Raw genomic sequence first — 23,288 nt, 5'->3', positions numbered from 1 at the left:
TCAGGGACATGACCATTTTGTTTGTGCAAGAGGTTTCAACAAACACCGCGTGGAGCTAAGATTTGTTTTCCAAACCTCATATTTGCAGTTCGATTTTAGAAAACTTATATGTGCTTTGATGCTATATTTGCAGCAGGCCTTCACCGCTGTGTGTCCGCTTGAACCGTTTCCTCCTCTTTTGTACCTCAAGGGCAGAAAACAAACGCACATCAATGTGACCTGTTTGTTCTAAGTATTTTGGGTACATAAATGCATAAATCCAGTAAAAAATACGACAACGCATACCCATGAAGTCATTTAAAATGATTTAATCGGTAACAATTGCAGTGCAAGGCAGAAGAGTTTCATTTTCATGGTACAAATATATACATATTAATAAAAAATACTTATTATTATCATAAAAAAAATTATTTCTTACAAAATTGTAATAGAAAATGCTTTATGCATTGTACATTTAAACAAAATCCTACAAAAATATTCATGTCCATGAACGTTTGTAATGACCATGTGCATCTTGACCATGTGGGGGCAGCATTGCTTCACTGTAACCACAGTAAATCACTTCTACTTCCTGCTTCTCCTTTTTTTTATTATTAAAAGGCACGACTGACTCTTCAAACACAAGATCCATGTTAATACAGTAAAGATATTGTCCAGAGTTGACGAACACATCATACTACTGAGCAAAAATAAGCCCCAATTAATGTGCACACATACAAATGAATTAATTCATAATTGATTTCATAAAAAAAAACAATAATAATGCAGCGGATTCAAATATGATGTCTTACAGGGCGATAAGATGCATGGAAGTGATATCTGAGTTGATAATCAACTAATGCTGAAGAGGAAGTGAGGGATACGGTGAAACAGGCAGATTAACTAACGGCAGAAGCCAAATCATCTCCGAGCTGTGATTTCTTTTTTTTTTCTTCAATCCACATTTTGCTGCGTCTCCGTCTCTGTGACGTCACCCTCATCCTCTCCATGTATTGCCTCGTAGCCTTGAGCTGACCCAAACCTGGGCAACAGCTGCCCCCTCCTCCTCCTCCTCTTCATCAGGACCACTCCTCCGATGACCAGCAGCGCCATCAAACCCATCACCCCAAAGGCCACTCCTGCCTTTCCTCCGGGGGACAGCTCATTCAATTCTGGGTTGAGCTTACGTACAATGTCCTGTATTTCGTCCGGTTTGGCCAGTTTCCACATCTTGGTCTCTCCCACTCTGACCCAGCTCTTGTCTCCCTCAGTCATAACCAGTACAGTGTTGGTGGATTGCATGTTGAGGATCGGCGGTTTGGTGAAGGGAGGCAAATGGATTGGCAGCAGATCCCCACCTGTGAACAATCCTGACTGGACACAGTATAGAATTTCACAGCCGTCGCTCACTGTGGCGAGGTGCTGGCTGAACTTGGGAGGGCAGCGGCGTTGGCCTCCTGCCAGTGGGTTGCTTGACTGGCAGCTGAAGAGGCCTCCGAATGGCACTGCGTATTTGGTTCCAGCCTCAAAGTCGTTACTCACGCAGATCGTTTGGCCGTCGGAAAGAAACTTCAGTGGGATGAAGTTTGCGGGGCAACTTTTGGCTTTGGTGATGGGGTTCAGGAGGGAGGGGCTGTAGATGCCTCCAAACAGATAACCAGAGTTGTCTGGGGCCATTCCGCTCACAGAGCACCAGTAGGTGTCGATGCGAGCTGAGCGAACGTAGTAGTTGTCCTGGCACACTAATCTATAACAAGTGGACAACCACAAAAATCCACAGGCGTACTTGTGCTTGTAGCACTGGTGTGCGTTGTAGCCCTGCGATCTCACTTCTGATCTCAATAAAGTTGGCACATACGGGGAGCGACATGAGAAGTCACCCGTGTCGGGGTTTTTCTGAGCCAAAGCGTCACAAAGGGGACCTGCGTCTGCGCTCAGCTGAGTACAGACTTGATAGACGCCTCCAAAACTGAGGTTGGTTGCGGGGCCTTCGCAAGAATCGTCGTCGACGTTGGCCTGGAAGTTAAAGTTCTTGGAGTCGACGTCGACACAGCCGGGCCGGGTGTTGACTTTGTAGTATCGCTCTACGGCCTCACTCACTTTAAGAGCCACCTTTCCGACCGTGGGCTGTGGCAGATCGGGGAAGGTTTTGGCGTTGATGAAGTACTGTAGGGGAAATCCAGTGCGATCAATTGCAACGAGGTTGTTCCTGGTACTTTCCTGCCACGTCTTCAGAGTGATGCCAGGATAGAAGGGTGTGCCTCCGTGGCTTTGGGTGAGCGAGTACTGAATGTTGGACTGATAGGTTTGAAGTACTGAGCTCTGTTGGGTGTTCTGACTGCTTATGTCAAACTTGACTTTGTCAAAAAAGTTGAAGCCGGCCGCCGTTTTAACAGTCACACTCTGTGATGTACTGTCGGACACATATGAGGAAGTGAGATAGTCTTCCTCTATCAAAGAGGCCCCGGCATCAACACTAGTGATAACATGAGTCCCAAAGTCCAACACCATTCTCTCTGAGAGATAGTCTGCATTTTTTGTCTGGTTGTTTTCAATCGCATCCGCAATCTCTTTGGCTTGTTGGGCAAAGCGTGTGTCCAGGGTGAAGCCTGGATAAGCCTTAACGGTGTAGATGAAGTTGCGAACCTTTGAACAAAAGGAGTATAATAGCATTACAAAGTATTTAAGGAAAACCATGTTATTTCTATAATCTCTATATGAGGGCATAAAAGATTTAAACCTCATTTCACATGCAAAACATAGCAAAATAGAAGCTCACCTGGACTCTGGCTGTAGTCGCCGAGTCTCGGATCTGATGGGTTTTCATCCTCTGGCTCTCAATTGAAAATTTGCCGTTCAGCACAGAGAAGAAAGATATGTCTGCATTGATGCTCTGAGATGTCGAGCTTTTCTGCTCCAGCCAGGAGCTGATTAACTCTGAGCTGGTCTCCACACCCGTCTCCTTGTGGGGGATCACAAACACCTCGTCCGGGATGAGGTAGACCCCGTCCTCAGTGGTCTGGCACTGGAAGTAGCTGAGGTTCATGACCCGGCCCATATCCATGTTCCGAAGGTTGTCCCAGCCTCCGCCGGGCAGCACCTCCAGTGCCGTGACGGAGAGGTTGGTGGAGGCGCGACATTGTCTGAGCCAGTTGGTCGGGCGGCTGACTGGGACAGCACCGGAGAGGTGGAGGAGGGAGAGAGACAGGAGAACCACGGCTGTCTTCATGGTGACTGTGTCTGGAATGAGGCTCAACACTGTCTATGATCTCAGCCAAGTTCCTCCTTGTTGCTGTGTATCACGTGACTTTGAGGTAAGGGAGACCAGTATTTTACTTTCACTTCTCTGTCAGTGAAACTTAAAAAGTTTTTTTGTTTTTTCTTTTCTACTGAATCTTAATCCAGTGTATCAGAACATCAACACATCTGTTACACTACAGATTTTTTTTTGTTTTTTTCGTAATTGAGTATTTGTGAGGTCGACATTATTTGGAGACTTCCTCCTACACGCGGGAACAGAAAGCAGATATGAAAACAATGCACTAAAATCAAGTTGCTATGGAGATGAAGTGTCACATGGTTGCACCTTAGTTAAATTGTCCCGGACTTTCCGAGGTCTGAGTCATCGACCCAGCTCTAATGCCTGAACGTGTTTGGCAAGAAGACGATGTTTTTACGAGACAGTAAATAAAGTTATTACAATCGATCCAGAATTGCTTTTAAACATGTGCAAACTTTTACAGTACGTCTGTTTCTCGTTTATTGTGGGTTGAAACGGCAGGAACATTAATCATTAAATCACAAATGATCTCACATCTTTACAACTATCACACAGACTTCTCTGAACTTCCACAATTGATCTTATCTACACTAACTTTTTGTCTTAACACAAGCTCTACAAACGACACACGAGGTGCTTTAGAGAGTAAAAATAATAAAACCACCACACACACGTCACACACCCCATGTACAGAGAAAGAAAGAGGAAGTGAAACACCACTGCTATCAGAACATGAAATGAGGAAACAACAAATGCAGGTGAGTAAAGATTTAGATGAGGAGACAAATGTACTAAAGGGCAGATTATTTTTTTAAATGTAAATAATTAAAATGAGAGATTCAGTGTAAGGCAGTGATTTAATGTATGCCCTCTCATGGGCAGTGAGAAGTTTTGTTAAGAACTCCAAATTCCAAAACTTCATATTTAAAAGTAGTCATGTTATATATGTATATGAATATATGTATATATGTGTATGTGTATATATGTATATATATTTAGGTATGTGTATATGTATGTGTATGTATATATATGTATGTGTATGTATATATATGTATGTATATATGTATGTGTATGTATATATGCATGTGTATGTGTATGTATATATATATGTATGTATATATGCATGTATATGTATATATGTGTGTATATGTATATATGTATATGTATTTATGTATATGTATGTGTGTATATCTGTATGTATATATATGTGTGTATATGTATGTATATATATGTGTGTATATGTATGTATATATATGTGTGTATATGTATGTGTATATATGTGTGCATGTATATGTATGCATGTATATATGTGTGTATCTATATGTATATATACATATATGTATGTATATACATTTTGAAATGGGCCACTGCATTTATGAATGGTTGCAGTAGACTAATAAAAGAAAATAGATAAAATAATTAAATAAATCAAAATAGAATAGATTGACACAACTGGTAATAATGCATTTCAGTTAAAACCTTCAATAAATAAGTAAGGCATTGGCTTTGCTTTTAAAATGTCAACTTTTTTTTTCAACTTGATGTTGTGGCCAGTAGATGGCGACAACAGCAAAACTATTAAAGGGATACTTCACCGATTTGAATGTGGCTTTGTATTGCTAGAATAGCAGTAGTATTTTTTTAGAAAATGTGCTTCCCTCCCTCAGTTTTTCACTGAGTTGTAAATAATGTGTTTTCCATTTTTCAAAATTTGCCCTACTGTGATGCTAAACGCGTCATTTGACTCACAGTAGGGCACATTTGGATAAGGGAAAACTTAAAAAAAATACTACTGCTATTCTAGCAATACAAAGCCACATTCAAATCGATGAAGTATACCCTTTAAGCTCGTGAACTCTGCGGCTCAGTGAGTCACCAGACATGAGTCACATCCACCAAAGAGCTTCAAGTAGTTTGTCATACTGACACACTCGTAAAGGACGACACACTCAAACACTTAACCATCTATTCTCACACACCAAACTATTCACTTTGCTCTCCAAATCCCATCAGCTGTGAGGTCTGAGGATGAGTTAACCCGTTCATAAGCGTCACGTCACTATCAATACAGTTGCACTGTCATGCGTTTTCCCTCCTGCTGCAGATAAGAGGAGCTTTAACGTCTCCACCCTTTGAGTCCTCGCGCTGTTGTTCGCTACGATTGGCTGATGTTTTGCGCTCCATCACCAGCTGCAGACTTATTATCAGCCACGGTCCCAACCCGTTATTCTGCATATTACACGTCACATGCTTGACACCATACATTAGTCAGTGCAAAAGATTGGAGATTTATTCCATCTTACTGCCAAGTGTCATTAAGTTTAGTTAAAAAAAAAAGTCTTCTTTATGAGAGTTTGAGCAGCTCTACCACCAGACGTGCGCACAAAAAGTCTGGGTTTATAACTAGTAATTAATCAAGAAATGATCGGCTCACACTTTAGCCTTGAACAGACATGGCTCAAGTGAAAGTAAAGGAAAACTCCTTATAATTATTACTTAAATTAAAAATGATTACAGTGATGTATATGTTTGTAACCCTTCAGTGGCCTAAAAGTGACCACTTGGGGACTATGTGTATGTCTTTTAATGTGAAATTTTAGTATTATTATTTAGAATAATAATACTACTAATAATAGTAAAAAATAATTATTCTCGTTTTAGAAACTAATTCAAGAAGTGAGTGCGTCGGACAGTGTTTCCTGCCGTCATTTCCACCGCAGATGTAGATATTTACAACTCTTTGCACACTGAGAACTTCTCGGGTGGGGAAACTATGACTGTATATTTTCAATTTCATAAAAAAAAAAAAGCTCAATTAAGGATTGTTTTTGTCAGTTTAGGATGTTAACTGTCGCGATACAGTTATGCTCATAGGGGGAATATCATCTGCTACGTCCAGTTTGTCACTTAAAAACACACACAGGACACACTCTGTAAGCTATAAAAAAAAAGCTTTATTATTTCCGACAATTCAGCTCAATGCAGACCCTCAAGGGTTGTGGCAGGAAAATGTGTGTAAAAAAAAATAGCATTTTCAAAACTATACACAAAAGCTGTAAAGTAGCATTAGCAAACCTCTTTTTTTTGGTTTGAATGCAGATGTTCAGTCCACGCAAAGTTAAACACAGTACTGGGAAACATGTAGTGTTCACTTTCTGACAGCAGACCTGGTCCTGGTAGACTGCACCCTCTTGGGGCTCTTTGGTTTCTTCGGTTTGGGCACATTTGGCTTCTTGGGGCTCTTTGGTTTCTTCGGTTTGGGCACAGTTGGCTTCTTGGGGCTCTTTGGCTTCTTTGGCTTCTTTGGCTTGGCCACAGTTGGCTTCTTGGGGCTCTTTAGACTCTTCACCTTTCTCTTCGGTGACTTCTTGGCCACCGGAGTGCCATCGGCAGTTTCTTTCTTGGTGCTGACCTTTTTGGCCTTCTTCTTTTTCACCACCTTCTTCTTCTTAGGTGCGGGGACCTTCTTGTTCGTCTTGAAGGAGCCTGCGGCCCCAGTGCCCTTGGTCTGGAGCAGGCTTTTGTTGCCCACCAAGCGTTTGACACTGGTGAGGATTCTGGCTTTGTTCTTCGCCACGTCGTATCCTCCACCCTGAAGAGCTTTCTTCAGTGCTGGCAGAGACATACCCCCACGCGCCGGGCACACAGACACAGCTTTCAGTATCAGGGCAGACAACGCCGGACAGGTCTTCTTCTGCGGTGGCCTGGCTCTCTGCCTTGGAGGTTTGGCCTGAGCGTCTGAAGGTGAAACGATCCCAGCAGAAGAAGACATTGTGAAAGCACCGCAGCTAAGATCGGATGAGTGAGGTCGAGAGAAAAAAAAACGAGGACAGAGTGGTATCTCTGCTTGTCCTCTTGACAGGTTGAGGGTAGATAAAGCCCTGATGAGAACCGTGGAGAGTGAGTCCCGCCGACGCAGAGCGCGCCCTCTTCTCTCCCTCTCAAATTTGAGTGAGTTGTGTTTTCTCCAGGTTGATTTTTCGGCAAAAATCCAGTGTAAAATGTCACATGTCGATATTAAGAGCACATCATAATGATCAGCCTTTTATTCGCTGTCTATATCTACCATTTTTATTTAGAAATTCAGTAAAATTGTAAGCATTTACAGTGTAGTTGTAAGCTTGTGTTTTTCAAGGGTCGTATCAGGCGTGTGTTTTTGGACATTTCAGCAAAGTTACAACCCCCAAATAATTGTTCACAGACTTTTTTTTATCCTAATAACGTTCAATAGTACCGTGTTGTACATACTGACTGAAAACTTTGTTTCGATTCATCAATTTATTGCTAATTACGTTCATATAAACACGACCAAAGAAACACAGATTCTCTGAAGACATCAGATCTGGAACACAAATACAAATTCTTGAAATTCAAAGCGGGTAAAGTTTTAATATCGGCATGAAGTGAAAAAAAAGAAGTTAGATGACTGAATAAATAAAGTTTTATATCATCATATTTATAGATATATATATATTACTGTAGGCCACTGTACGCCTCTCTGTGTGGACAGACATGGACGTCTGCCAGAAAGTTATCAGTGTGTAAAGGAGGTGCGGTCAAGTCAGAAAAAAACGAATTCAAGCTGAATTTAGTGGTCATTTTTAAACTGAAGACTCCTTAACCTCCAGTACAGAGGGCACAAATATGCTCTAATTAGAGATTTTTCTAATAATATCTATAATATATTACAAACTTTGTAATATGGAGTATTTGTCGGGTCATAATAAGTATTGTGTCTCAAAAACTCAACACAAAAAGGAGATTTAAAAAAAAAAAAAAAAACATGTATTAAGACACATGAACAACCATCCCTGAGTCAAATATAACTAGAACTTAGCCTGAAGTGCAAAATGTGCATCATACATTAAAAAAAAGAAAAATAATAAAAAACTAGAGATTTGTTTCCCTTAGATGAACCAACTCAACCCAATCAACTACATAATGAATGTTACGTTTAACTCGGGTAGCCTGATGCCACACATTGTTAACAAATACACATTGAAAATACTTTATCATGAATGAAAATACAACCTTTCAAAATTGCATGGCGAAGAAAAAAGAAATGCACTTCATATTATTATTATATTCTTTTATTTTATTATTATTGTTTATCAATTTTAGTTTTCGTTGACTATAATAACCTTTGATCACTGTGTGTGTGTGTGTTCTTTTGTTGGTGGCTTTGTGAGGACCGCAAATCGCGCCGTGCAAAGTGAGGACGTTTTGGCTGGTCCTCGCGTCTTTAAATGGCTTTTTTGGGGGGGGTTTAAGTTCTGGTTTTATAGGGTTAGAGTTTGAGTTAGGGGTTAGGGTGTCCTCACTGTGGGGTCAGTGTGTGAGAGTGTGAGCATGAGCAAAAGTTTTGTTGCCGTCTGCCGTCTGTCACTGATGGCGCCTCCTCCTGTTGCACATGACACATACAGTGCTGTGCAAAAGCCTTAGGCCACCATTAGCTTTATTGCTTTAGCAACGCTATAATGAGCGTGAAGTGTAATTTATACTTCTCAATCACTTATGGGAATCATGTATGCAGTTTTAAAACAACATTTTCACGGGACAAAAACTTCATGCAAACTTCATACATCAGATCTAGAATACAAATACAAATTCTTGAAATTCAAAGCAGGTCAAGTTTTAATATCGGTATGAAGTGAAAAAGAAGTTAGATGACCGAAAAAATGTTTTATATCATATTTATTTATATATATATGTATATATATATGTATATATATATATATATATGTGTATATATGTATATATTTGTGTGTATATATATATGTATATGTGTATATGTATGTATGTGTATATATATATGTGTGTATATATAATATATATGTATACTGTATATATATATATATATGTATATATTTGTATATATGTATATATGTATATATTTGTGTGTATATATATATTTGTATACTGTATATATATATGTGTATATATGTGTGTATATATGAATATATATATATGTATATATATATATGTATATGTATATATATTACTGCAGGCCACTATAGTAATCAGTTATCAGTGTGTAAGGAGATGTGGCCAAGTCAGAAAAAACAAATTTATGATTAATTTAGTGGTCATTTTTAAACTGAAGACTCCTTATTAAATGACCTGTTTTTGGTGAATAGAATAGCACAAACATGTGCTAATCAGTAGAGATTGCCATGGTTTAGACATTATAGTATTTTGGGAGTATATTACATCTTTATACACAGCCTTTGTAGAACTTTCCAGCAGGTATGGACCATGTGCAGTGCGTAATCAAAGCTCAGTTGTCATCAAAGCTCAATTGTCATGAAAGCACTTTCTTGTATATTACTAGATCATCAGAACCAGTACGATTATTTGTCGGTTTGCAACCTATTAAGTAGAGTGTAGAATAAAACCTCTTAAAGACACTCGAGTTCTCCGCCGTACTTGTTCTGGCCGCTCTTCCTAGAGTGCAGTTTATTGAGCTGCAGGAAGCAGACGGTAAAAATCTGGACAGCCTTGTCTTTATAGTATGAGCAACCAGTGAAATATCTGGAATATCAGAAAATAAATCTCCTGATACAGTATAATAGTATGTCCCTGACGTAGTTGTAAGTCTGAATTTCAGAGTTCCTAGTTGGAATTTCCAACGGGAACGCCCCCGCGCGTATGATTTCCAACTCAGAAAGTCGGAACAACCTCGCAAATCCGTCAATAGTGAGGGTTAGGGTTCTGTCTTTTTTTTTTTTATCCATGCATGTGTTGCTACGCCGTTTATGCCGATTTCCAATTTGTCAACTGGAATGCGTTCAACTGCGGGAGCGTGACTTCACGTTTGGACTTTTAACCTCCACAGTCGGCGTGACCAAAGCGTAAATATTCACGGCTCCTTCTCTAAACAACAATTCCGTACATTGTGATAGCGCAGTTATGAATCAATTACGTATAATTATATTAAATTCCGCTGCTTAAATCGTACAACACTGGGCCTTTTCATTTATAACATAATACAACATCGGGTCGTAAGATGTTGCCTCAGTCAAGAAAGAAGGGGAAACTATTTTTATCCGCTGACCTTTTGGACCTTTTTGAGCAAATCCACTGATTAATAGCTGCCTCACTTCCAACTGTTACTCAATCACACTGATAAGCGGCGGCAGATAACTGTGTCTGGAAAAAAATAAATAAGGCGCAGGCTTTGAGAAAACAAAAATAATTAGTATTTATTTATTTATTACTTTTTAAGTGATCCACTGAAGGCTCCTGTGTCCTCCTCTGTCATTTCCCCCTCTCCTCTGTGTGGGAGTGGTGTTTGTGTGATGTCAATTCCCAGCTGATAGAGAGTCTGTAGAACCTGTTTTGCTGCTCTCCTCCTCCTCCTCCTCCTCCTCCTCCTCCTCCTCCTCCTCCTCCTCCTCCAATCATGTGACCATGTGATCACACTCACTGCAGCCAAGCTGAAGAAACTTGTGACTCGAAGCATCAGCACCGAGCTGAGACCGAGATAAAAACCTGGACCCCCGACGACTCCGCTGTCCTTCTTCTTCTTCCATCTCGTCCTTCGCCTCCCAACGCTCAACATGGACTGCGGGATTTTAACATCGAAGAGCGTCCTCCTCCTCCTCAGCTTGATATTCTGGGTGAGTCCCATTTGTTATTTCTCTAGGGATTTGAATTCATGACATGGATATATATGTGGTTGTTGTTGATGGTGGTGTCAGTGGGAATTCATTGTATTTATATATTATTAGTGGAACAAATCAATTGTGTAACTTTTAACATCGTGACACCCAGCTGCTGTTTTTTTTTTATTTCTACACTCTGCACTTCCTCATTTTTCTTGATTTGATCTATTCTGGCTCACATGCACAGAGGCAGAAGTGATTTTTAAACTACGCAGTGGATTATTCAAATTCAAGACCACTGATGTGTCACTGTGTGACATGAGGCCACATGTCAAAAAACAAAACTCCTGTTTTTGTGTCTGATCTCCTCTCTCCTTTGGAGGTAAACGGCTAATGAAGGGAAAGTAAACGTCTCCGTCTGGCGCTCATGTCAGTATAATTACATTACTGTCAGAAAACATGTGCACGGTGTTTATTTCCAAAAGAAAACAAGCATGGTTTATTTAAATATTCACATTATTAAGTATCTTCTCTATTCGTTTTCCCACCTCGAGACGTTCATGAACTTTCATTCTTTTATTTCTCATCAGGAATTCCTATGTGTGTACTTATATTAAGACACAGCAGGTTGTTTTATTGTTATTATTATTATTATTATTATTGCAACCTTTTAACCAGGAAATAACAGAATTATAGAGATATCTCAGTCATATAATCTGTGTTTATCCTGTGTTTTACAGCTGCTTCTCACGCATACACATATATATAATATTAAATTAGCTGTTGATAAAGAATGTGGGGCAAACAGCCGAGTACTATACAATCCAAGTCCTTGTACTGGAATGAATATTATTATTAAATCAACTTTTCTCACTAATTTTTTTTTCGCTCTAACTGACAGATTTTTTTAGGAAATAACATTATGCAACCAAATTCCAACCTTCATGGTTTATTATATTTAATAAACAAATGTAATCCGTCTTCTGGACAAACTGGGTGATTGATAGTAAATGTGAGGAGAACACATGACACTTCTTTTTGTGAAAATCCATCCCATCTTCCCCCCCGAAGAATCAGCTCTGACGTACATTATCACACACAGTCATGCCCACTGGAGGTTTTCTGTGGCATTCCACAGAGGTAACGCTGTATGATTTGTAAGCCTCTTTGTGCTGCTTCTTAAGTACAAGATCAGAGTTTGTGGACAGATTATATGGGGGGTGAGTCTTTTTTGGTTGGGGGGATGGAGGGAGCGGGGGGGGGAGGGGGGGGGTGGAAGACACAGTCCTCCACAGGGATCCCGTGACTGTGGGGTGATTAAGAGTAGTGAGTCATGTGGCATGAATGATTGTTAGGTCACACACATTCTCACATATAGGGTTTATCACTCATACCATTAGAAGGGGGAAGTAATCATGAGTTTTCCTTATTTATTTATTTATTAGGGCTGTGTGTTGGCAACAAAAAAAATCAGGCGGTGCTCGACTCGACTCTCAAACTTTATTTCTAGAGCAACAATAATATAATATATAAAAGCTAATAATAATATTAGCATTTGCTCATTTATGAAGGAGTGGGTTTTAAGGGAGGATTTAAAAGTTTTAAGTCTGGTTTTAGGAACCTCCAGCAGCAGTTGGTCAGAAGACCATAAGGCTCTGGTTTTCGATTACACTCTTAGAAATAAAAGTGCTAAGCAGAACCATATAAGGTTCTTCGGCTTGTCCTCATAGGAGAACCCTTTTTGGCTCCAGGTAGAACCTTTTTATAAAGGTTCCACCAAGAACCCTTTTAAAACCCTTTATTCAGGAAAGGGGTTTCAAAGGGTTCTCTCGATCAAAATGGTTTTTACTGGAACCATCAGTGTTACCAAGAACCCTTGACAAACCCTTTCTTCGGGAAAGGGTTTTTCAGAAGCAAATGGTTCCAGGTAGAACCTCAGCCCTTGTAGAAGAACACTTTTGGAACCCTTATTTCTAAGAGTGCACAAATCATTATCACTATACATGGATGACGAATAGTATCAATAAGCTAAGCAATATCACGATATTTGTCCCCCAAATAGTTTATTTTTTTAAAGGGGTAACACTTTATAGTAAGTGCACACCATTAAGCATTAGTTAGGCATTAATAAATATTGAATTCATCATTTATAACGCATTAATACTCATTATTTATTAGTTTTACTCATTTAACCTAGTTTAGTTTTAGTTTATTTCAAACATATGAGGAATAACGACAGCAACAAAAAAGAAGTAATGAAAAGAAAAAAATAATAATAATAGCATAATAATAACTTTTTTCTACTTTTTTTGCCAAAAATAAAACAAAATAGAGTTTAACATGTCCGAAAAGGAGTAGTAAGAAGAATAAACTTATATAATACTATTATACATTACATACATACATTCTACATATACATTCTCAAACTTTATCATATATTATTTTTGCTTATTTGATGCATATACATTTTTTTATTATTATTATTATTATGTCATAATATATATAATATATGTCATAAATGGTAACCTAAGCTTACCCCAATCCACATACTAATGAGTATTTACGTCAGAAACATGCTTTATAAAAGATCAATTCAGTGTTTTCTAACTACTCCATAACTACTGTGCTTATAAATGACAAGTATAACATTTATAACTGTTTCTATAAACTACATACTAATGAGTATTCATGCGTTAAATAAATGATGAATTCAATATTTATTCATGCTTAAAGGTGCATTATGTGATAAATCTAAAGCAACTGGACATAAAATCCTCCTAATATGTCACAGAGACTCAGGAATAATGTTCATATAACAAACTGAACTCACCAACAACAACAGTACAGCCAACATATTTGCATTAAAAAAAATATTTTGCGGACTGCAAATCATGTTTATGTTTTGAAATCATGTTTTGGCATGTGGCGCCACCTACCGCCGTCTACCAATCATTGCAGTCAGTAGAGTCTCAGCTGCCGAGCAACCACGGGTTGCCAGTTACGTCAGAAAACGAAACCTAAAAGACCTCGGTATTTTGAATTTGAATGTAGTAACCGTTTTTGGCCACATTCTTACATATGGCACCTTTAACTCATGCTTAATAGTATGTACTTATCATAACGTGTGACCCAAAAAAAATTATCACCTGCTCATAAAAATACAAAAACACTGTCAACGTATGTTTCCGATATAGTGATACAGCACAATTGCGATATTTGAGTGTTTTGATATTTTCTTACAGCACTGTGATTTATTTATGTCGCTTCCTTCCTGAGGTAGACGTTATCTACTGAGCGTCAGATAAAACCACAGGCAAAGGGCAAAAAGAAGGAAGGAGCACTGATAATGACAAATGTAATGTAACAGCTTTTTTGGTTCCTTAACAGTTGTTTTTGGAAGTCTCTGTATTTAGTGCAGATGTTTAAACGGGGGCACAGAAAGCAGACTAAAGGTGTCTGATGATGAAGTTCAGTACAGGCTTATGATCGCTGACGCACGAGTGCACTTTCGCGCTTTTTACGTGCAGTGACGAGAGCTGCGTCGATGACCTTACAGTCGTTTGCCGTCATGTGCTGAGATGAGGCCGTATCAGATGATTCAATCAGAACGGTTTCCTTTGTGTTCTATCTGAAAGAGGGTCGCTGCTTTGTTCTCACTCATGATACAGTCACATGGTATCACCTGCTACGTTTTTAACTCTTAACACACAAAAGGACAAACGACGTACTCATGTGGATGTTTATAAGTGGGAGGTTAAATAAATGGGATGTATCAGTGTCTTTGTTATTAGGGTTACAGTATATTTCGACTGTAGAGCCGTTATTTTACAATTGTTATTTCTCTTTTAGCACAGATATGATACTAAAGCCAGAATTGTTCATGCAGCAAATCTAAACAGCATTCAACATTGAACCACTAAAACTAAGCTCCAGAATGCAGTAAATAACTATTATTTGACATCTTAATGAGGAAGGAATAATGTGCTTTACTAGTCAATTTGAAAATGAATGGCTTTTACAACAATAATCTTTGTGGTTAAATAGCTTCTACATACTGCTTTGCTGATTAACCATTACATAAACATAAACATATGATTGTGAGTATTAATAATTCTCATGATTTAGGGCAGCTGTGGCTTTGTGGTCTAGTAAATTTGTCCTGGTCCACCGTTTATGAGAAAAGTGTCTTCTCGTTATTATTTTTCACTCTTTATATAAGTCAAATTTCAAATCTGTAACACGTGATGAAGACATTTTTTTCTTCTTCCTCCTCCTCTCTCAGGCTGCTGGAGCTGTGTTGGCGTACATCAGCGCGTATGTGATCAGAAGCTACAACAACTTTGACAGTTTCATCCAGGACAGGTATGCGCTGGTGCCGGCCGTGATCATCATCGGCGTCAGCGTGGTGATGTTCATCTTCGGCCTGGTGGGATGCTGCGCCACACTCCGGGAGTCTAAGATCGGCCTCAGCTTTGTAAGTCAGCTTTGTGTGTGTTCGTGGAAGCAGAAGCAAAGGTTACTTTGATGTTTGAGTGTTTCTTTATCATTTTTTGGTCTCTCCGTTTTTGTATTTACATCATATTTGTTTCTCTCTCCCCAGTTCTGTGTGATCATCTTGGTGATGTTTGCAGCTGAAGTCGCTGCTTTGGCATTTGGCTTCATCTACCAGGGCAAGGTGAGTCCAGTCTTAGGGATACTTGAGTAAAAGTAAAAGTATCTTACCAGAAAATGACTTTGGTAGAAGTTGAAGTCACTTTTTTTTAAATTTAATATTACTTAAGTAAACGTACTTAAAGTATGTTTCATTTTGCTGTACTTAAAGGTGCATTATGTAATAAAATGCCATAAAATCCTCCTAATATCTCACAGAGATTCAGGAATAATGTTCATATAACAAACTGAACTCACCAACAACAACAGTACAGCCAAAATTTTTACATTAAAAAAAATATTTTGCAGACGGCAAATCATGTTTATGTTTTGAAATCATGTTTTGGCATGTGGCGCCACCTACCGCCGTCTACCAATCATTGCAGTCAGTAGAGTCTCAGCTACCGAGCAACCACGGGTTGCCAGTTACGTCAGAAAACCAAACCTAAAAGACCTCGGTATTTTTGAATTTGAGTGTAGTAACTGTTTTTGGCCACATTCTTACATATGGCACCTTTAAGTATGAAAAGTAATTTTCTGATGTAAAATGTACTTCAGTTTTAGGAATATTCACTTGTAGGGTGAGTTGTCTTTGAACTGGAAGGCTGTGGGTTCAATTCCTGGCTCTTGCTAGTAGCTACGATGGTCCTTGAGCAAGACGTTTAACCCCATGTTGCAGCGTGTGAACGGATATGAAAGATGTAGATGTAGATAAAGCAGCTCCATAGTTAGAGGAAATGAAAGCTGCTGGAAATATAACTAACAAAATAAAGTGCAGACACATGAATTTAGTACTTCAGTATAAGTTGCGTTGTCATTTTTCTGTCACACAGTCCATCTCCATCCTTGTAAATCTGCTTCCGTTTATTATCATGTGACTATGACATCATGTTTCGGAAACGACCCGACTGCAAAACCTTTTTTGTTCTCTCGTCTGCCAGATAAGTGGAGACCTGGAGCGCTCCATGAACGACGCCTTAGCAAAGTACGACGGACAGGGGACGGAGACTAAAAACGTGGACTACTTGCAGGATCAGGTTTGTGTTTTAGTTGAATTCTCACAGACGTCTTGTTCTCCCAATTTTCTGTCTCTTGTGAAACAGAGAAAAGTTGCAACACAGTACATATACACAAGTAGAGATTGTGATGTGGATTTTTATTCCTTTGGATGTGGAACTATGATCGTAAATGAAACTGAGCAGAGCTGAGAATGTTATTGGATCTACAAATGCACAAAAAACCTCTTCCCTATTTTGGCTTCCCTTCACTTCACCAGTTGCTTTTAGACTTTATTTTGTTTATTAATAACTTTTATTGCACGCTCTTGACATCTTGATCTCCTCCTGCCATGTAAATATGAGTTTGGATGTTATCTCGGGTCCTCGTCCAAAAGCCTACAAACTGCCCCTCAATCCAGATTTAGGGATTTAAGGGGGTCCAGTTTTCTCAGTTCTCCTTATGCAATAATAAATATCGTTTGAAAAACAGTGTTGCAAGAATAAATCTATAATTTAAATTATCTGGAGATGAAGATTATGGAGCAAAGAGATTTAGGTTGTCATGATTCTTATTATCATTATTAACCACCTGCCCATTTCCTCTTTGACTCTGTGCAGTTGCAGTGCTGTGGAGTTAAAAATTACACCAGCTGGTCCAACACGACCTGGTTTACCAGTCACAACAACACAGTTCCTCTGTCCTGCTGCAAAAACATCACCGCATCGACAGCGTGCACTGGCAGACTGGATCAACCAGCTCTGCTTAACGTCGAGGTAAATCACGCCCCTTTTTTTTTTGTTTGTTCTCTTTTGACACCTGTGTACAGCGTGTTCCTTTGTATGGGATCGATCGTTTCTGATTTTCTGATGTTGACGCTATGGTTGTGCTTGTATTTTAGGGTTGTGAGGTCAAGCTGAAGAACCTCATCGAGAGTGTGTGGGGCTACGCCATGCTGGTCATCCTGGGCTTTGCCATCATCAAGGTAAGGATGAGTAAAAGCAGGATGACGCACCACACACTTGCAAAACAGTCTGAAGTGTGCACAAACAATAGGCCACAAGTGCCTACTCTACTATGTCATCCAAAATTGGACAATTCTTTTGAAAAGAAATGTTTTGGTCACTAACTTGACATAAACGTCATACTATATACGATGTCGTCCAAAATTTGAAATGTTTTTTGAAAAGTTATTTTTGGCCCAAAATTTGACAAAAACTTCATACTATACTATGTCATGCAAAATTTTCAAATTCTTTTTTTTTTTAAATTATCTTTGGTCCAAAATTTGACAAAAACTTCATACTATACTATGTCATACAAAGTGCATCTGTTTTCCTAACCATGCACTGGTAGCGTTGCGTCTGAGAGCTCGTCGAGGACGGAGAACAAGGTGATGTACTGTTGAATAGTGGGAGTCGAATCCAATTTACCCATCTTCAAATCCACTTTTGCTGCCCTTTTAAAACCAAAAGTGTGCAGTGCAGCATCCTGTCAGCCTTTTAGTTTTTTTAATTCAGTTTCCCTTTTAACCCTGAGAACACAGAGCTTTCTTCCATTACTGTGTAAAGTATATACAGAGAGCCTATACGAACGTGCAATATAGAGCTTCTTATATCCTTTTTTCACACAGCAGAACAAAAAGTACTCAAATTTGTGTAATTTTGAAAATACATCACAGTTCAAAGTTCACTCGGCTCGTTTTTATGAACAAAAAGAAACGAAAAAACTGTCAAATTGTGTGACTTCTGCACAATTATTGCTACTTTATATTACTGCTAAAAATGTGAATCATAACTTTGACTCAACAACATCTAAGAAGATGAAAAAACCACGTTTTTTGAAGCCTGAATATGTGACTTATGAGCGCACACACCCAGGATGTCCATATAAGGAGTTGTGTATTATTCATGTACAGATCCGTGCTGCTAAGGCACTAGGGGTTAAATATGATCTTCCTCGCTGGAGTCAGGGATGGCCTTGGAAAAACAATGTCTTCCTCGTTGCTCTGTACATACTGTAGATTCCTTTCTAGTCCACTCCTCGCATTATATTCTCACACAAACATGCTGCTCCAGAAATAACACATTTGAAGAGCGCGTTCCTAACCACCTTTGTGTTTCCTGTTGCAGCTCTTCGGAATGTTGAGCGTGTGCGTGATCACCTGTAAAGCCAGCAGCCGGAGAAACGGCTACCAGCCGCTGTACGCCTGAAGAAATATCCGAAAAACCACCGACCATCTTCTCATTTTGATCCCCCCCCCCCCTCCACCCCCCCGGGTTTCCCCGGGCGATCTCATGCTGCGGGTGTACAGAAGCATAAAGGTCAAACATAAACACGTGGGGAAATTTCTTTTGGAAATAATGGCCTATAAAAGACGCAGATTCTGCTCAGACGTGATCAAAATAATTTCATTTTTCTTCCTGCATTGGTACAACCCAAATTTGCCTCTCTTTGACATAATACAAATAATCCTCATTATTTGTTTGTTTCTAAAGCTGACATGACAGGAGAGGAAAGCACGGGAGAAAAGAAAGCTATTTTGTGAGACATTTACATGTTGTCATTGTGTTGATATTCTTTTAACAGAACACTGTTCCTTGGAATGTACCATAATCATTAATTGTAATTACTGTAAGCACGGTTACAGAAATGTAATGCGATATTGTTAACCAACTAAATCGATGGGCACACGAAAGACATTGATGTACTGTAATAGTCGTTTAGATGTATTTAACTATAGGTTGCAGTTTGGTTCTGATGTTTCTAAATTAAAAAAAGAAAATGCTTGATATTTCACAATAATTTGGAGGTTGCTGCAGATTTATCACCTTTTAAAATGCAATAATGGAGCATTCTGACATGCAGGTGAACCCATACTGTATTATTATGTTGTTGTTTTTTTTACTGCAGCATTCATGACCCATGGTGGTTATCGCCGACGCCTTCTGACTCTACTGATAAAGAGGCCTCTTCCTTTACAGGAGACGTAAAAAATTCACTCATTTCACACAAGCTTCTGAAAGATAAAAGTACATAGACTCCACAGCTGTGATGGTGGTGGTGTATGCAGTCGCATGTTTAGTTGCAGTAACAAATCAAATCCTGCAGGTAGCGTGAGAAAACCCCACTGTGGGTTTTATGTCTCACACAATCAGACATGTTTTTAAGGGAAAGTCACACACTGGTGCTTTATGTCTTCCTCCTCGGCCTGATCATTGCTTCACCTTCACTCACTGAGAAGCATCAAAAGTTCTTATTTTTGAATCTGTACACTGCACTGAGTCCATTTCCTCTTCACCTCTGCTCTTTCAGGTGTTGGTCTTTCTGGATCTTTGCACACCGACCACGCCTCAGTTGTAATTTCAGCCTCACCTATATCATTTATTTATTTCGAGCCCTGCTTAGACAGTAATGCGTAAAGGTAACGTGAAGAGGACGCACAATGCCGCGGCTCACTCTGTGCTGCAGCTACTGTGTCTTTTTGTACGTCTGCTCCTTGATCCGGCCTGAAATTGTTCTCTTTTGTTTCCCGTCTGTGAGCTTTTGACATCAAACCTCTCACAAATACCCCTGCTGAATGCAAACGCCTCGCTTTAAAGGCTATATAAACAAATGTGGAGCCAGTACAATATCACCGTGGTTTTGTTTGGATTTTGCCTTCGTGATAAATAATGACCACGCGTTGTCAAGACCAGGAGCAGGTGCTGCTGACAATATAAGTGTGCATGTGTATTTGTCTGTGTGTGTGTGTATAATTATAGCCACCCTCTACCGACACTGTGATGTCTCCATTTGTCAGATGCTATCAGTAATGAGCGAGGTCAGCCAGGAAAGAGGAACTGAAACACAGAACAGAACAAATACTCTAATAAGCAGCAGCAGCAGCAGCAGCAGTGTGCCATAACCACCATCATCTAATTCAGCTTAACATTTTATTTTGTGTAACTTTTAACAAGCGATTGTTTTGCGTCTTTGAAAACTCAACCTCGACAACAAAGCTGGAGAACAAGAGTCATGTTTTCCCACTGTTCCCCTGATACAGAATAAAAACATCTGGAAAAATACTTGTGAACTAAAATAATTCACAATTTCCTCCTCGCTACATCCCATCTGTAACCCTGACGCCTAAAGGGAGCATCTGGACGTAAGAATCCAGAATTTTATGCATCACACGCATCATCACAGCTGATTCACCTACTGCGTCACTGCTGCATGCATCTGATTTAGGGAATAGAGAAGTACAATGAGCAATAAATACAAAGAAAAGCTTGTATCTGTTAAAGGTCCAGAGTGTGACACTTTAAAGGGTTTACCAGCAGAAAAGGGAATATGCTACTTTCTTTTTCTACTGCTTTATCCTCCACATGAGGGTTGCTGGAGCCAATCTCAGCTCTCAAACTCACACCTATGGTCAATTTAGAGTGTCCAATTTACCAAATCCCTATAGTGCATGTTTTTGGAATGTGTGGGTGGGAACTGGAGAACCTGGAGAAAACCCTTGCACAAGTTGGGGGTTGGACGTGCAAACTCCATACAGATAGGTCTCAGTGTGTTTGTACAAAAATACAACTTTTGTGTCCTTAGAATTCGCCCTTAATGTGTACTTTATGGCCAAGTGTCTTGCTTTACAGAGGGCGCCATCTTGTGCCTCAATGTTTGCAGCCATAGTTTTGCTTTTCAAAGCTGTAGCTTATGATGCAAACGGGTAACAATGACACTCTTCCTGGTGTGTTCCACATGGGAAAGGAAGTGTCCTCCATTTTTTTTGCACCATGCATTGGACTTTTCAAGGTGAAGTAAGTAGTTTATAGTGCCATCTAGAGGAGAGGCTGACATTTACAACAAAGAACTGCTCCTCTGCTCACCCCCTCCCTTCCCTGAGCGCTACGGTATCCTCAGCTGGTCAAATGTCGTCCTCGTTGTCTTTCTCCGTGTCAGCAGATGAGGTTCGTGAGGCGAGGGAGAGGACGAGCTAGCGCGGACGTAGCAGACGAAGCGGAGAGAGTGGAGGCGGGGCTTCCGCTACAAGTAAAGAGACGCTTGATTTGTTCTCTCGCGTTTGTCCTTACAGGCTCCCGTAGAAACATGGCGTCGTGGCAATGCAGTAGCGGCCCGCGACCATGTTATTTTACTTGACTTTTTGAAACACTATGAAAATGAAACAAAGAATATTATACAGCGACTAGACAATGCAGGAGCACATGATATGTATACAAAAGTGGATTTTGGGTCATATAAACCCATAAATACTACACAGTGTCCCTTTAACATACCTTTAAATTAATAATTTACACAGTTAAAATGCCTCAAGTGTTTTGTTCCCATGTGAGATGACTGTGGTGTCTCCAGTTTTGTTTCACCATCCTCTCTGAAACCCCCCCCCCCCTTCCTTTCTATTCCACAACATCAGGGTTGTAAGTTCATTACTCTGGCTCCTCTCTGTTCTCTCCACAGTCGCTCTCATCTGTTTAATTCCTGTGGCTGTGGCAGCTCTGCACAATTACCGTGACCTGCCTCCTCTCACTGGGCTCATGGTTCTCTGCTCAAACCACAGGCTACGGGGACTTTGTCAATCCACACGCTGATAAAAAAACACAGCCGCGAGGTCCCTGCCAACACTGGAGGAACTCCTGTTTTTGACGCTTTCTGCTCTGAGGTAAGTGAGGTAATCAGCAGTGGTGCTGGGTAGAGCGTGGGAAATCGGAAACTAAACACACAGTAACAGCTATGACAACAACAAAAGAGCTTCACGTTTAATTTGAGCTCTTATTTACAGCAATGCTGGTATTTGACATTTAATTTGACTGAGGTTTAGAACAGAAAAAGTGCAATAAATCGAATTGATTCGTTTTTCATTCATGCTCAAATCGGGATGCCAGGTTTTTTGGAGCAATCCCTTTCAATTCGTCACCGTCTATCTTATTCCAACAACATCTCAAATATGGGAGGATTTCCAGAGTTTAACAGTTAAGCCGTTAATTGTGACATTTAAACATTTAAAGAACCCTCTCTCTCCTGCTTCCTCTCTTGGGGAACATCAGGCCAAACTAAATACTCTCAGGTTGATAAATGCTCATAGTTAAGCCACAAAAATTTAAGGTTTCATCATATTTATTTCTTCTTTCTTCCCAATGTATCTTATTTCCTGTCTGTTTTCATGCTAACGCCTGCGACTCCAAGCCCTTGGTTTTTATTTAATGTCATTTTTATTCTCACATCCATCTATTACCATTTAGGATTTTATTATTGCCTTCATACTTCAACTTCATGTATTTTTGTGTTTTTAAAACACTGTAAAAAATAAAAAATTTATTGGAAATAACGTGATAAGAATATAAAATGGTGTTTGGTGCCTATACTTTAATTTGTCTGGACTTGTTAAAGTCACACATAGCAACACGGTGACTAAGTCGCAAGCTTTCAGAGACACACTTGAGTTACTATTTTAAAAAAATAAAAATGATTTATTCTCCGTTTAGTGATTGGAGTTATAACAATTGACCTCTGCTAGATTTTTGAATGTGTTCTCCATCCTTTGGTGTGCTATGGTGTGAGCAACTTGACATCATGCCATGATTATTGGCTTCTAAGTACTTATTGTATTGGATGGTAATAGGATGTTACATTTACATTACCTGCTTTTCTTTGTTTTTAATAGAGATTATACACACACAAACACACCAGTGACAGTTTCAGCTGTAGACTCAAAGCAGCTGTAGATCATCCATTTGAAGAAAGCAAATAAAGACACTGATGAAGAGTTCCTAGAATCTGAG

At 39.5% G+C, this 23,288-nt stretch overlaps 3 protein-coding genes across 3 annotated transcripts; 1 reads left to right on the top strand and 2 right to left on the bottom strand.

Annotated features, from left to right (window-relative positions):
• Window positions 1-303: 303 nt before the first annotated feature.
• On the bottom strand, window positions 304-3,208 carry mpeg1.1 (macrophage expressed 1, tandem duplicate 1; the record flags this gene model as incomplete). Its single annotated transcript, XM_083904396.1, has 2 exons — window positions 304-2,625; window positions 2,759-3,208. The coding sequence occupies 2 exons, from the start codon at window positions 3,206-3,208 to the stop codon at window positions 934-936; spliced, it is 2,142 nt and encodes a 713-aa protein (XP_083760522.1). The 3' UTR covers window positions 304-933.
• Window positions 3,209-6,407: 3,199 nt separating this feature from the next.
• LOC310940218 (uncharacterized protein) lies at window positions 6,408-10,820 on the bottom strand (the record flags this gene model as incomplete). Its single annotated transcript, XM_083905149.1, is given in 3 exon segments — window positions 6,408-7,082; window positions 7,084-7,197; window positions 10,686-10,820. Coding segments are annotated over 3 exon segments (924 nt in total).
• tspan36 (tetraspanin 36) lies at window positions 10,714-19,272 on the top strand. Its single transcript, XM_083905420.1, has 7 exons — window positions 10,714-10,878; window positions 15,146-15,337; window positions 15,464-15,538; window positions 16,455-16,550; window positions 17,130-17,285; window positions 17,411-17,494; window positions 18,642-19,272. The coding sequence occupies exons 1-7, from the start codon at window positions 10,819-10,821 to the stop codon at window positions 18,720-18,722; spliced, it is 744 nt and encodes a 247-aa protein (XP_083761546.1). The 5' UTR covers window positions 10,714-10,818; the 3' UTR covers window positions 18,723-19,272.
• Window positions 19,273-23,288: the final 4,016 nt, after the last annotated feature.

The sequence above is a fragment of the Microchirus variegatus genome (assembly GCF_963457635.1).
Source record: "Microchirus variegatus genome assembly, chromosome: 18".
NCBI classification, from domain to species: domain Eukaryota; kingdom Metazoa; phylum Chordata; class Actinopteri; order Pleuronectiformes; family Soleidae; genus Microchirus; species Microchirus variegatus.
This window is presented reverse-complemented; position numbering and strand designations above follow the sequence as displayed.